Below are 13,252 nucleotides of genomic sequence, written 5' to 3' on the forward strand. Positions count from 1 at the left end.
GATGGGGTGGGGGGGGATCTTCCTTGCTATTCTTATTACTAGCTTCAGTAATTAGACAAAATAGTGAATACCTCAATAAACACTGAGTATTTATAGTCCAAATTAATCGGTAAGCTCAGAATATTCTGATTGCCCAGCACTGGAAGATTTGTCCTTTGTTGTTTCTTATATTCTTAAAAAGCTTTAACGTAAACTATTTTATCTAATTTGCCCTTAATTTCTGGAATTTAGTAACAGATTTAATTTACCAAGGTCAAATAACTTTTTTTGTTATTTTAAAAAGTTGTACATTGATTTGTATAAAATACTGGATTGATTCTTTTTAAAAAAATTAGGTCTGCCAAATCAATAAGGGGATCTGTTGACCAGGGAATATTTGGGAGTGTCTCTGATAGAGAATAAAAATTGCTAGTAGCAGGCTTCCCTGGTGGCGCAGTGGTTGAGAGTCCGCCTGCCGATGCAGGGGACACAGGTTCATGCCCCAGTGCGGGAAGATCCCACATGCCGCGGAGCGGCTGGGCCCGTGAGCCATGGCCACTGAGCCTGCGCGTCCGGAGCCTGTGCTCCGCAATGGGAGAGGCCACAACAGTGAGAGGCCCGCGTACCAAAAAAAAATTGCTAGTAGCAATAATTTTTAGTACCATTCAGTGGTGTAAGATAACTTTGGTTCTATGTACTTGGTATAAATAATTGTAAATCTTGAGTGGTTTCATGCTCCTGATTACTTTCTAAAGCCTTTCTGCATCTTTGTTCAACAGATTGAGAAACAAAATGAAGAAGGCTGGTTTGCTCTTGCTACCCACGTGTCATAAGTGAGGACGAGTTGTAGAGTTTGTTCTCAGTAATATATTCTTGAGCTTCCACTCCCCTTTCCCTGCTCCTGCTTTTAAGTTTTTATGTTCTTCTTTCAGATACAACTTACAAAGATCTCATGACTTAGTACTAATGGAACAAAGAAATAAAGCAATTATTTTAATTTTTAACCTTTTCAAATAGATTTCCAACAAACAAACAACCTATAACCTCTTGTGAATAAAATTTTGACTAGAGGGAAATTAAAGTTTTATATTCTAATAAATTCAAGGATTTTTTGGAGTAATATATTTTTATCTTTATCATCTTTATTCAGATTTTTTTTTTGGTCCAGTGTATCTCAAATGTTGATCTATTTTATTTTTATTTTTTTCTGAAGAACTAAGCTGCTTTTGCATATATAACTTACAATAAAATGACTCGGTGTGACTGAAGTCTGGCTTTCAGAAAAATTTACACCCCCTTTTGAGAGAAGTCACTGTAGTCCATCACTTTTTCCGTCAAGGGAATGTATAGTTTTCAAAAGTAAGTGTGGGGGCTTCCCTGGTGGCGCAGTGGTTGGGAGTCCACCTGCCGATGCAGGGGGCACGGGTTCGTGGCCCGGTCCGGGAGGATCCCGCGTGCCGCGGGGTGGCTGGGCCCGTGAGCCATGGCCACTGGGCCGGCGCGTCCAGAGCTTGTGCTCCGCGGCGGGAGGGGCCACAGCAGTGAGGGGCCCGCGTACCGCAAAAAAAAAAAAAAAAAAAAAGTCAGTGTGGGAGTATTTGTTTATATTTGCTTAAGCAGGTAAGGGTGGTTATATATATTATAAAATTCTTACATAGTCTTTACATGTGAAAATGTTATCAGTAATGGTAATGTATATCAAAAAAATAATGATTGAGCTTAAATATCTGAATGCACTAACATTGATTTATTGGTTTATTTAATGTTTGAAACAGAATTGAGTACAAAACGTTGCTATCAATTTTCCCAGCCTTGAATCTACAATGCATTCAGGGTAGATTTTTCTTCAAGGCACCTGTTTGATCTCACATATTGGTTTCTGTTTTAAACTTGGTTTTTGAATGGTCTCTGCTCCTTGGCTCTATGATAGGAATTCTCAGCCTAAGTGAGGTGGGAGTGGCGAGGGGGAAGCACACTGTAACGCCTTGGGGAACTCTCTTAGATAACACCTTCCCTCCTCCTGCAGTTGTAAGTCACTGTTGTAGGAAGTGTGCTATGCAGCTTTCATTTGGGCCTCTTCATTGTTGTAGGGGCAAAATAATTATTATCTTTTGGTATCACTGATTTTATTTATGTGAAGTCATCTGTATGCATTTGCATTATTGCAGATTCTTCCGTCTGTATTGCACTTTTTAAACCTTGGTGTTTAATAAATACTATCCCTGTATGGCATATAAACCCATTTTAGTGTTATTCCTTCTCTTACTGAAATGTCAAGTTATCTGCTTGCTTTGTGAATGCGTTCTTTTGACGTGTATTTTCTTTAATATTTTCCAACTGGTTGGCTCTTTATTTTTTTCCTCTATATTCCTTTCAACCTCTAAGATGCCTTGGCATGGCATTTTAAAAAGCTGCTCATGGTGATTTAATGTGCAGCCAGAGCTGAGAACCAATGCAAAAACTTTTACCACTAGCTCATGGCAACCTTTGGGACTGATATTGAAGTATGCATCCTGTTAATGTTTGTTTTTGCTGATAAAATACAAAGGTAGATTGAAAAAACTCCAAGAATAATAGATACAGAGAAAGGAGCCTTTCTTTCTTAGGCCTTCTGGAGTAGTGCTTCTCAACTTCAGCTGTTATTAGAGTCATCTGGGGACCTTCTAAAATTCCCAGTGCCCAATTCTCACTCCAGAACAATTAAATTAGAAACTCTGGGGACGGGACACAAACATTAGTATTTTAAAAACCTCCTGAGATGATTCCAGTGAACAGCCAAGCTTGGGAAACATCATTATAAAAACATTTATTATCCCCAAGTCATAAATTAGTGCATATTTGTTTTTAATTAAGTTCAACTACCTTTATTAGCTTCTCTTTATCAGCTTTCAGAGCCAGCTGCATCGGTGGGTCTCAAAGCGTGAACACCAGCCAGCAGCATCATTATCACCTGGGGTACTTGTTAGATGTGAAAATTCTTGCGCCCTACCCCAGACCTATTGATCAGAAACTCTGGTGTCTTTTTTAATAAGCCTTTCATGTGATTCGGGGCATGCTCAAATTTGGGAACCATGGATCTATAGCACTGCAGACAGGTGAACTCTGCTGTATTTGACTGTGATGTACTACATTTGTATTTACTTTTAACGGTCCAGACTCAGATTACTTGTGTTTCTTGGTTTTAGACGCAAGTTTTTTGCTAACATATGTCTTGTCCGATATGTCCCAGAAAGCTGCTGATCAGGTGCTAATAAACTTTAATAAAATTGACAGTTCTCCAAACTGCAGCTTGCGAGAGAAACTAGACTGATAGCTAAATCCACAGTTATGATATAATCACTTCTACACTGTATAGCAAAATCATTTGGATTAGCAGAATTTAATAATGGCTTAGTATGTGCTAAGTGCTGGGCACTGTTCTAGCCACATGACTTCATGACACCTTCATGAGGTAAGTACTGTTATCCTTATTTTGCAGATGAGGAAATTAGATCCGAGGAGGTAAGCACTCTCTCAAGGTCACGTAACCAGCGAGTGGTGGCACTAGAATGGGAACATAGGCAGTCTTTCTCCAAACCTATGCTGCGCTGCCCTCTTATGGTGTGCACAATATGGAAGCACCATAATGGTAATAATAGCTTTCCTTTATTGAGCCTTTCCTGTGGCAGGCGCCGTGCTAAGCCGCAGTAGCCCGTTATTGCATTTAAATCTCACAGTCAACCTATGAGTTAGACGTGTTTAAATGCCACCCACCCCCCTTACAGATGAGGAAATTGAGCTCTAGAGGTCGAATAAGCTACCCAATGTCAGAGTGCTTGTAAGAAGTAAAGCCAGGACCTGAAGCTCTTTTTAAAAACAATTATTGGACTTCTACTAACTTAAAAGAAATAACTAATATAGCATAGTGGCTACGGGTGCAAGTGTTGCCATCAGAACGCTTGGATTCATATGTCATCTGTGTTCCTTGGGCTGTGTCCCTTGGGCAGATGAATCTCATTTTTCCCATTTGAAAGTCAGAGATAATACCTTTCTTACAGGGTTGTGAGAATTAAGTGAGGTAAATAGGTGTAAATATGCTAAGAACAGCACCTGACTCACAAGCATTCAGTAATGACTGCCAGCTTTTTGGTGTAGAAATAAATACACTATTCCCTCTGTACTTCTGGATTTTTAAAGACATTCTGTAGTGAATTTGTGTTTTTCTCAAATTAATAACTGGATCCAGTGCTTTAACTTTAAAGATGTTTGGAGGTTGAAATAAAACATGTTGAGCATATTATTTGAAAATAACTAACATACTGTTTAAAAGTAAGTTTATCCTATGTTTTCTGGCTTTTTGACACCCTGGATATACTATTTAATAATTAACAGCCACGATAATGGTCTTGTTTTTTAATCGTCGAGAATACTTGACTAAAGAGAACATTTCAACATTACCAATAAATGCATGGTACAAAGTTTTTGGAAAATCGTTGTGTAACATTACAGAAATCAATAAACACAAAATATAATACAGCCACTTTTTTCTTACCAACTTTATTGAGAAATAATTTATATACAACAAAATACATCCATACATCCATTTAAAGAGAACAATTCATGGACTTTGGCAGTTGTATATACAGACAGAACTATCACCACAATTAAGACCATTTCTATCATCTCCAGAAGATTCCTCCTGTCTCTTTGCAGTGCATCTCTCCCTTTACTCCAGCTCTAGGGAACCACTGGTCTCCTTTTGGTCATCATAGATTTGTTTGCATTTTATATAAATGAAATCACACACACTGTAATATTTTGTGCCTGTATACTTACACTCATCCTAACTGAGATTCATCCTTGTTGTGTGTATCCGTTTCTTCCTTTTTACTTCTGAGTAGTATTCTGTTGTACAGATATTTATCCATTCACCTGTCAGTGACCATTTGGGTGGTTTCCAGTTTTTTGCTATTGTGAATATGGCTGCTATGAACATTCACGCATAAGACTTTGTACGGATGGAAATTTTTTATTCTCTTGGGAAAATACCTTGGACATGGAATCGCTTGGTAAATGTTTAACTTTTAAAGAAATTGCCAAACGTTTTTCCAAAGTGGTCGTGCTACTTTACATTTTCAACAGCATTATATGAGAGTTCCATTTGCTCCACATCCTTCCACATTTGGTGCTGGCAGTTTTAAAACTTTTACCCATCCCAGTAGATATGGAACGCGTGCATTGTCGTGTGCATCTCCCTGGGGCCTACTGTTATGCATCTTTCCATGTGTTTATTGACTGCTCACACATCTGATGTGGTGAGGTATTCAAAGTCCTAGGTGGTTAGTTTTTTTGTTATTGAATTATAAGAGTTCTTTACATATTCTGGATACAAAATTCTTTGTCATATTATTGCGAGGCTGTAGCCATTTAAAAACAATGTTTTGTAACCAGTAACATTAGTTAGGTACTTAAAAATAATTAATAATGATTGCTGGCTGTGCCACAGAGCGTTTGGAGAGCAAACTGCTAAACCGAAAAAATCTGTCAAGCTAGGCCTATATTTTGTGCACCTGGAGTCCTGTGACCAAGGAGCCCACAACATAAAATACTTACTCTTAAAGTCAACAGAGATAACATAAAGTAAAATAAATAAATAAAACAAAAATCGCCCCGCGACGTATTTTTGCTGATGACGGCGTGTGATCAGGGCACCTTTGAGTCATTTTGTATTATTGGGCATAGCTTCGAAGTCATCAATGTATCATCCTTAGGATAATAATAATATAAACTAGATATAAAAATTAAACGGGGATAATAAGCTGGTAGAATGCCGGGCTTTCTGTTTGGCCTTGATCCTGAGTCATGGGCCACGAAATAGCCGGGCCAGAAGGCAAGCGAGATCAAGGGTACCCCTGCAACCGCCTTGGCATTTCCCAGAAGGCGGCCTTAGGGCGGCGCATGCGCCTCTCAGCCCGCCCGTCTCCGCCCACCCGGGAGGCGGGATGGCGTTGCCGTGGTAACCGCAGTAAACGGAGACCCGGGGCAGACGCCGTGACTGGGAACGCGCGGCGGAGGTTGGTGCCTTAGGTAAGTTTTGACCCCAGCAGCCTGGCAGTTCCCACAACCTCCCCCCTAAAATCTGTTGGCGAATCAGGGATCAGTCGACCCTATTTGCACTTGTCTTAGGCTGAACTAGGGTTCTCCGGGCTTTGCTGAGACACATTCCTTCTCCTTTCTATGGATCAGTTCAACAAACATTTGAATTGATAGCATACTCAGGCATGGGGCAACACACTGTAGATACAACGTGGACGCTGTTCCTGCCTGCAAGGAGCTCATGATCCAGCTGGGGAGGAAGACAGACGATGGCAGGAGTCCGAGTTGGACCGGGCTGAGCCAAGAACAGGAAGTCGGTGGGAAAGTGCCTGGGTTCTGGGGTCAGCAAGCCACCCAGACCTGTTAAGTGTGACACTTGGCAAGTTGACCTTCTGCACTTTAGATTCCTCATCTAACTAGGGAAGGTGGTAGTCCTTACTTCATGGGGTTCCTGTTACAATTAAATAGGATAATGCAGGTCAAGTAAGTGTGTAGCACATGCAAGACACAGTAGGTGCACAATAAATCCTTGTTGCATACAAGTAGATACAGTAGCATAAGTACTCAGCATACCCGGCCAATTGTGAGTTGTCCAAGGTGGTTACTGACTAAAACTTTTGAGAAGGAGGAGGGGCTGAAGAGGATCCGGGAAAGGGGAAGGTGACAAGAGATGAATTACAGACTCTAAGATGAAGGACCTCTGTGCCACACCAAGGAATCTGAGTTCTTGTTCTGTGGCAATGAGGAGCCATTAAAGGTTTTAAACAAGAAGAGTGGCACATTAAAAGCTGTGTTTTAGGAATATAAGAGGCAGTGTACAAATGGACCAGAGAAGGGAGAGAATGAGGCTGTGGTAATGGTAGAGGTGAGACAGTGTGAGGACCAGAACTAGGATGGGGACAGTGGGACTAGAAGGGAGAGGATGAATTCAAAAGGCTTAATAACTGGACACTGGGCAACAGGACTTGGAAGTCAATTGCATGAGTTGGGTGAGAGGGAAGGATTCAAATAGTAACTGCTCTGCTATCTCATCTGTAAAATGCACCTAACTCATAGAGTTTTGAGAAATATATGAAACAATATGTGTAGAATCCTCAGAACTGTGCTCGACACATGGTAAACATTAAAAAAACACACGAGCTGTTATTCTCTTCACAGTTGTATTTCACACTGTAAAGTAAAAACTGAGTGTCTGTTTTTATACAGGAATCTCTATGAATCTCAACGTGACCAGCTCTGGCACACGGCTGAGATGGAGTGTTTGAGTTTGTGAGAGTGGGGACCGACCCTGGAATCTAAGGAATGAATCTTGAGTAATGTCATCTTGGGGAGCCCTCTGTCCGGCTTCCAGCCAACCTCCTTCTAGCAACACACACTCTGCAACACTGTGTACTATAATTTTCTTTTTTCTTTACACTTCCTCAGGGTTGACTCAAAACTTCACAGTCTACCTAATGAGTTGGTTAACAGAATTAACCATAGGCTGGACCAATAAGCCTGAGTCTAATGAAAATAGATTTAAGGTAGTTCTGCAAATAGACTTCCAAACCTAGCTAGTTCAGTTGTATAAGATAGGACATGGTTAGGTATACAGAAATAAGGTTTAGTCATTCTAGCTGGTTACAAATGGATTATTACGAGTCAGTATATGAGGAGCCTGCCCACCCCCCAGACCCTGGCCCCCAGATAATGTAATATTAGGCTGCCTTGAAAGAATATAATGTCCCCAACGGATAAAGTGATGATTCATATCTTCTGGAAAGTGTCCAGATCCTTCAAAGGACATACAAAATTGGGAGGGATATATGATGGATTGGGAATTAAGTTTTTGAGCTATCCAGATGCTGAAAGGAGTTGAAAACATGTTAGTGAGAAATAGTTGAAAGAATTGGGATGCTTTATTTGGGAAAAGAGAGGATCTGGGTAGGAAAGTTAACTGGCTAATTATTTGAATGGCTATAGTAAATAGGAAAACTTATTCTGTGTGTCCCCAGAAGAATAGGGCCAAATAGATCCAAGTTGCAGGGAGGAAGATTTCATATAATAGAAAATGAACTTCCTAAGAACTAGAGCTGAGGACATTAACAGAATGTGCTCACCCTCTTACCTGAAATGTTTAAATTAAAGCTGACTGTCTCTTGGTGTGTTCCTTCATTTGTTCCTTTATTCAGGAATTAAAACATTCATCCCTTCAACTATTTTACCTACTGAGTGCAAGGCACTGTTCTTTGAAAGCTTTACTGTATTAACTCATTGAGATCTCAGAATCACCTTGTGAAGTAGGTACTGCACTTTACAGATGAGAAGGCACAGAGAGGTTAAATACTTGTTTAATACCTCACAACTATAATAGTAAGAGGAAAAGCCAGGCTTTGAGCCCAGTCAGTGTGATTCTAGCCAATACTCTTAGCCTGGGCTTGAGTTGTAGATGTGTGATTTATATTGGGTGGGAGGATTGGACCAAATTAACCCTCTTTCAACTCTCAAGATTCTGTGATCATATTTATTGAGCCCTAGCTGTATTAAAGAGAATGTGTAGTAATTATAGTAAAACTACCATTTTCCAATACGTACGAAGAGTTTGATATAAACCCATGGTCCTTAACTCTGGTTCTTATTCTTTGGCTCCACAAAAGAATTATATAGGGAATGAGACCCCGAGAATGGTACATTGTAAAAAGTTTTCTGAGTGATTCTGAAGTACAGCCAGAGTTGAGAACTATGGGTATAAAAGATCTCATTTAATACTTACAATAACTCTGCCAGACAACCTTATCTTCCCCCTTGTACATATAAAAGGACTGACAGGTTAAGGGATGCTAGGGGCTTGGCCCTTGGCCAAGTAACCTTTTTTCTTGGCCAAACAAGTCTCTCTGACATCAAAGCCTCATCAGGTTACAATACCACTTCTCAATCCTTTAATTCTAAAAAAATAAAAACAAACACAAAAATCAAGAGAGGGTATCATGATGTCAGTGCAAGGAAACAGATGGTATAACCCTAATGTCCAGATGAAGGTGGGTAGTTGTCATCCTGCACTCTCATGCACCGATCGTGTAGTGTAGATCCTGGCTGCTTTGGGCATAGTAGTCTTTCTTGAGAGACCAGGAAGGTTTAATAATGCACTAGTTCAGTTAATTCGCATAGCAGCCTTATACATAGTTTTTTCTTCACTCCCATTTTACAATTGAGGAATTGATGTAAAGTAATTAGCTAGTTCTGTGGCAAAACTGGGATTCAAACCTGAATCTAACCACAGATCTCATCCAAATAGAACTACTACTCTACCTGCCAGCTGTGCCATAGAAGAATGTTGAGGAAACACGGGATGTTTAGTGCGGAGAAATGAAGACTTAGAAGGAAGACATAGTAGATGTTCTCATCTACAAGAGCTGCCATAGAGAGAGGACAGAGAAAACCTCTCGTGTCACTCCCCTCCTTAAAAACCTTCAATGGCTTTCAATTACCATAGAAATAAGTTCTAAACTCCTTAGCAAAGCTTAGAGACAATTTGATGATCTGCTACCCGCTTCCTCATCAATGTCCATTTCACTCTCCTGCTCTAGCCAATAGACTGCTCTCAGGCCTTCACAGACACAAGCCTCTCTTAGAAGCTCCCTCTGCCAATAATCTTTCCCATTTTATGCCTGGCCAACGTCTACTCATGACCTGTGTCTCAAATGCCTCTTTCTTAACCCCAGACATAGTTTAATCTTCTTGCTGTATGTGCCCACAGCACCCTACTCTTTTGTAGCACTCATTATATTTTAATTACCTGTTTAATACCTATATTTCTAAAAAAGCTCCACTGAGTTAAGGATCGTATCTTTCTAGTTCAGTACTACAACTTAGTGCCTAACATAAGATTTGATACATAGAAGTTATCCTCAACAAATATTTAAAAATTGAAATTGATTAGTAACACCAGGGGACTTTGATGATGGGAGGGGGAAGAGGAGGGGATGAACCAAAAGAAGGATGGCAAAGGGTTAATTTTAATGTGGAGCATTTAGAGGAAAGATAGGCTTGGGTGGTGTTTCACTGTGGACTTCTGGAAAACCAGAGGGCACCATGATGACGAGTTTGCCTGGAGGAAGGGAATATCTGACTATATTTTGCCATTCTACGGAGGTCTCTGATGATGGCCATGCCCTCCAGCTGGTGAAGTCATTTCTGATACCTTGCAAACACACAGATTGTCAACACACATGGTGTTTGGTGCTCATGGGATTTGTTTAGGGGGAAAATAATCTGTTAATGATTTCTATTTTACAGCTCTATCCCTGTCTCTGTCTCAATTTTGTGCTTACAGAGAAAATGAAGGAACCAGATGATCAGGATACTGATGGGGGGAAATCAGAGAGATCAAAGAGTGATGGAAGGCAGTCTCATTCTTCTAGATCTGCATCAGAACGTGAGTAAAGATTATAATATACACTTAGGGTCTTGATTATTAAATTGGAGTAAAATAATTTTTAAAGAGTGCATATCTAAGTTTATACGACAGAAAGGTTGACTTATTTAATTCCCTTACTAAACTCTAAGTTCTTTAAGAGCAGATTCTGTGTTTTAATCATTTTATCTCTAGTCCTGGAACACAGAAGTTACTATCATCTCTATGTTGATAATGACCCATCTTCACATCTGGTCTGGCTCCTTCCTGTAGGGTCTACAAGGTCTTTAATGAGCTTCTCTAATACAGTGCAGTGGAAAGAGAGCTGGACTTAAGTTTTGAGTCCTGGGTCTTCCACTTAGAGATGCTTGATCTTGGATAAATTATTTCACCTTTCTGAGCCTCAATTTTCTCACCCGTAAAGTGATCGTTGTGAGCTGTTTGAGGATTAAATTGGATGACATATGTGGAAGGATATCATAAATTGCAGATAGAAGGGAAAGTGAAGAATTTTGTAATAGGATTTTTAAAAGATGACTGGCTCTTTCTGTCTGGGCATCGTGGTGTTAGGTGGCTTAGTGGAATATTGACATTTTTAGTTCTAATCCTAAATATAGTTTCAGAATCTAATTTTTACTATTCACCTAGAGGAGAGCAGGTCCTGGGGAAATCAATTCATTTACAAAATGTACATTAAATTCTTTCAATTTATCTTAGGCCTGTCTGGTAAATCCATGATTTCTCCGTATCGTATTTTATTTTAGAGGTCTATCTCCTCTTGCTTGGACTCTTACAACAAGGATTTCTGCTTAAGTCTTCCTGTCCATACCACCATTAGAGTTATCTTTCCAAAAAATATGATTATATCACTCTCCTGAAAAACTTTAGTTTGCTTCTCATTTGTTTTTCCGTTTCCACTTTTTTCCACTCCCTATGTTTCTGACACAGGATTGTCTACTTTTTAGTTTCTAGTGCTTTGCAGTATTTTCCTGGATGATTTAGTTTTTTCTTTTTTTTTCAAATTTTGTTTTATAGATCTTTATTGAGTATAATTGCTTCACAATACTGTGCTGGTTTCTGTTGTACAACAAAGTGAATCAGCCACATGCATACATATATCCCCATATCCCCTCTCTCTTGCGTCTCTCCCTCCCACCCTCCCTATCCCACCCCTCTAGGTCGTCGCAAAGCCCCAAGTTGATCTCCCTGTGCTATGCTGCTGCTTCCCACTAGCTATCTATTTTACATTTGGTAGTGTATATATGTCACTGCTACTCTCACTTTGCCCCAGCTTCCCCCTCCCCCTCCCCATGTCCTCAAGTCCATTTTCTCCTCTAAATGTTTGATAGAATTCACCTGTAAAGCCATCTGGTCCTGAACTTTTGTTTGTTGGAAGATTTTTAATTACAGTTTCAATTTCATTCCTTGTGATAGGTCTGTTTATATTTTCTAATTCTTCCTGGTTCAGTCTTGGAAAATTGTACCTTTCCAAGAATTTGTCCATTTTTTCATGGTTGTCCATTTTATTGGCATATAGTTGTTTGCAGTAGTCTCTTATAATCCTTTGTATTTCTGTGATGTCAGTTGTGATTTCTCCTTTTTCATTTCTAATTTTATTGATTTGTGTCCTCTCCCTTTTTTTCTTGATGAGTCTGGCTAAGGGTATATCAATTTTGTTTATCTTCTCAAAGAACCAGCTTTTAGTTTTATTGATCTTTGCTATTGTTTTCTTCATTTCTATTTCATTTATTTCTGCTCTGATTTTTATGACTTCTCTCCTTCTACTGACTTTGGGGTTTCTTTCTTCTTCTTCCTCTAGCTGCTTTAGGAGTAGGGTTAGATTGTTTATTTGAGATTTTTCTTGTTTCCTGAGGTGAGATTGAATTGCTGTAAACTTCCCTTTTAGAACTGCTTTTGCTGTGCCCCATAGGTTTTGGGTCGTCATGTTTTTGTTATTTGTTTTTATGTATTTTTTTAATTTCTTCTTTGATTTCTTCAGTGATCTCTTGCTTATCTAGTAGCACACTATTTAGCCTCCATGTATTTGTGGTTTTTTTCAGTTTTTTCCTGTAACTGATTTCCAGTCTCATAGCGTTGTAGTCAGAAAAGATGCTTGATATGATTTCAATTTTCTTAAATTTTCCGAGGCTTGATTTGTGACCTAAGATGTGATCTATCCTGGAGAATGTTCTGTGTGCACTTAAGAAGAAAGTGTATTCTGCCACTTTGGGGTGGAATGTTCTATAAATATCAGTTAAATCTATCTGGTCTATTGTGTCATTTAAAGCTTCTGTTTCCTTATTTCTTTTCTGTTCGGATGATCTGTCCATTGGTGTAAGTGGGGTGTTAAAGTCCCCTACTATTATTATGTTACTGTCAATTTCCCCTTTCATGGTTATTATCATTTGCCTTATGTATTGAGGTGCTCCTATGTTGGATGCATAAACATTTCTAATTGTTATATCTTTTTCTTGGATTGATCCCTTGATCATTATGTAGTGTCCTTCCTTATCTCTTGTAACAGAGATAAGGTCTCTGTTAGTCTTTATTTTAAAGTCTGTTTTATCTGATACGAGTATTGCTACTCCAGCTTTCTTTTGATTTGCATAGAATATCTTTTTCCATCCCCTTACTTTCAGTCTGTATGTGTCTCTAGGTCTGAAGTGGGTCTCTTGTAGACAGCATATATATGGGTCTTGTTTTTGTATCCATTCGGCCAGTCTGTGTCTTTTGGTTAGGACATTTAATCCATTTACATTCAAGGTTATTATCGATATGTATTTTCGTATTACCATTTTCTTAATT

At 39.3% G+C, this 13,252-nt stretch overlaps 2 protein-coding genes across 5 annotated transcripts in view; both read left to right on the top strand.

Annotated features, from left to right (window-relative positions):
* SPICE1 (spindle and centriole associated protein 1) overlaps positions 1-2,221 on the top strand; it is a 63,681-nt gene extending 61,460 nt beyond the window's left edge. For all 4 annotated transcript variants that reach the window (XM_079922031.1, XM_079922033.1, XM_079922032.1 and 1 more), the window contains one exon: positions 759-2,221. In XM_079922031.1, coding sequence (XP_079778157.1) covers positions 759-812 — 54 coding nt within the window. In that variant the 3' untranslated portion in view covers positions 813-2,221. The remainder of the gene's footprint in view (positions 1-758) is intronic.
* A 3,385-nt stretch (positions 2,222-5,606) lies between these two features.
* The window catches only part of CFAP44 (cilia and flagella associated protein 44), a 134,092-nt gene continuing 126,446 nt past the window's right edge, over positions 5,607-13,252 (top strand). The window contains exons 1-2 of the mRNA XM_079922398.1: positions 5,607-6,045; positions 10,367-10,468. Of these exons, the coding sequence (XP_079778524.1) occupies positions 10,372-10,468 (97 nt within the window). The 5' untranslated portion in view covers positions 5,607-6,045; positions 10,367-10,371. The remainder of the gene's footprint in view (positions 6,046-10,366; positions 10,469-13,252) is intronic.

The sequence above is a fragment of the Stenella coeruleoalba genome (genome assembly GCF_951394435.1).
Source record: "Stenella coeruleoalba genome assembly, chromosome: 5".
In the NCBI taxonomy this organism is placed as follows: domain Eukaryota; kingdom Metazoa; phylum Chordata; class Mammalia; order Artiodactyla; family Delphinidae; genus Stenella; species Stenella coeruleoalba.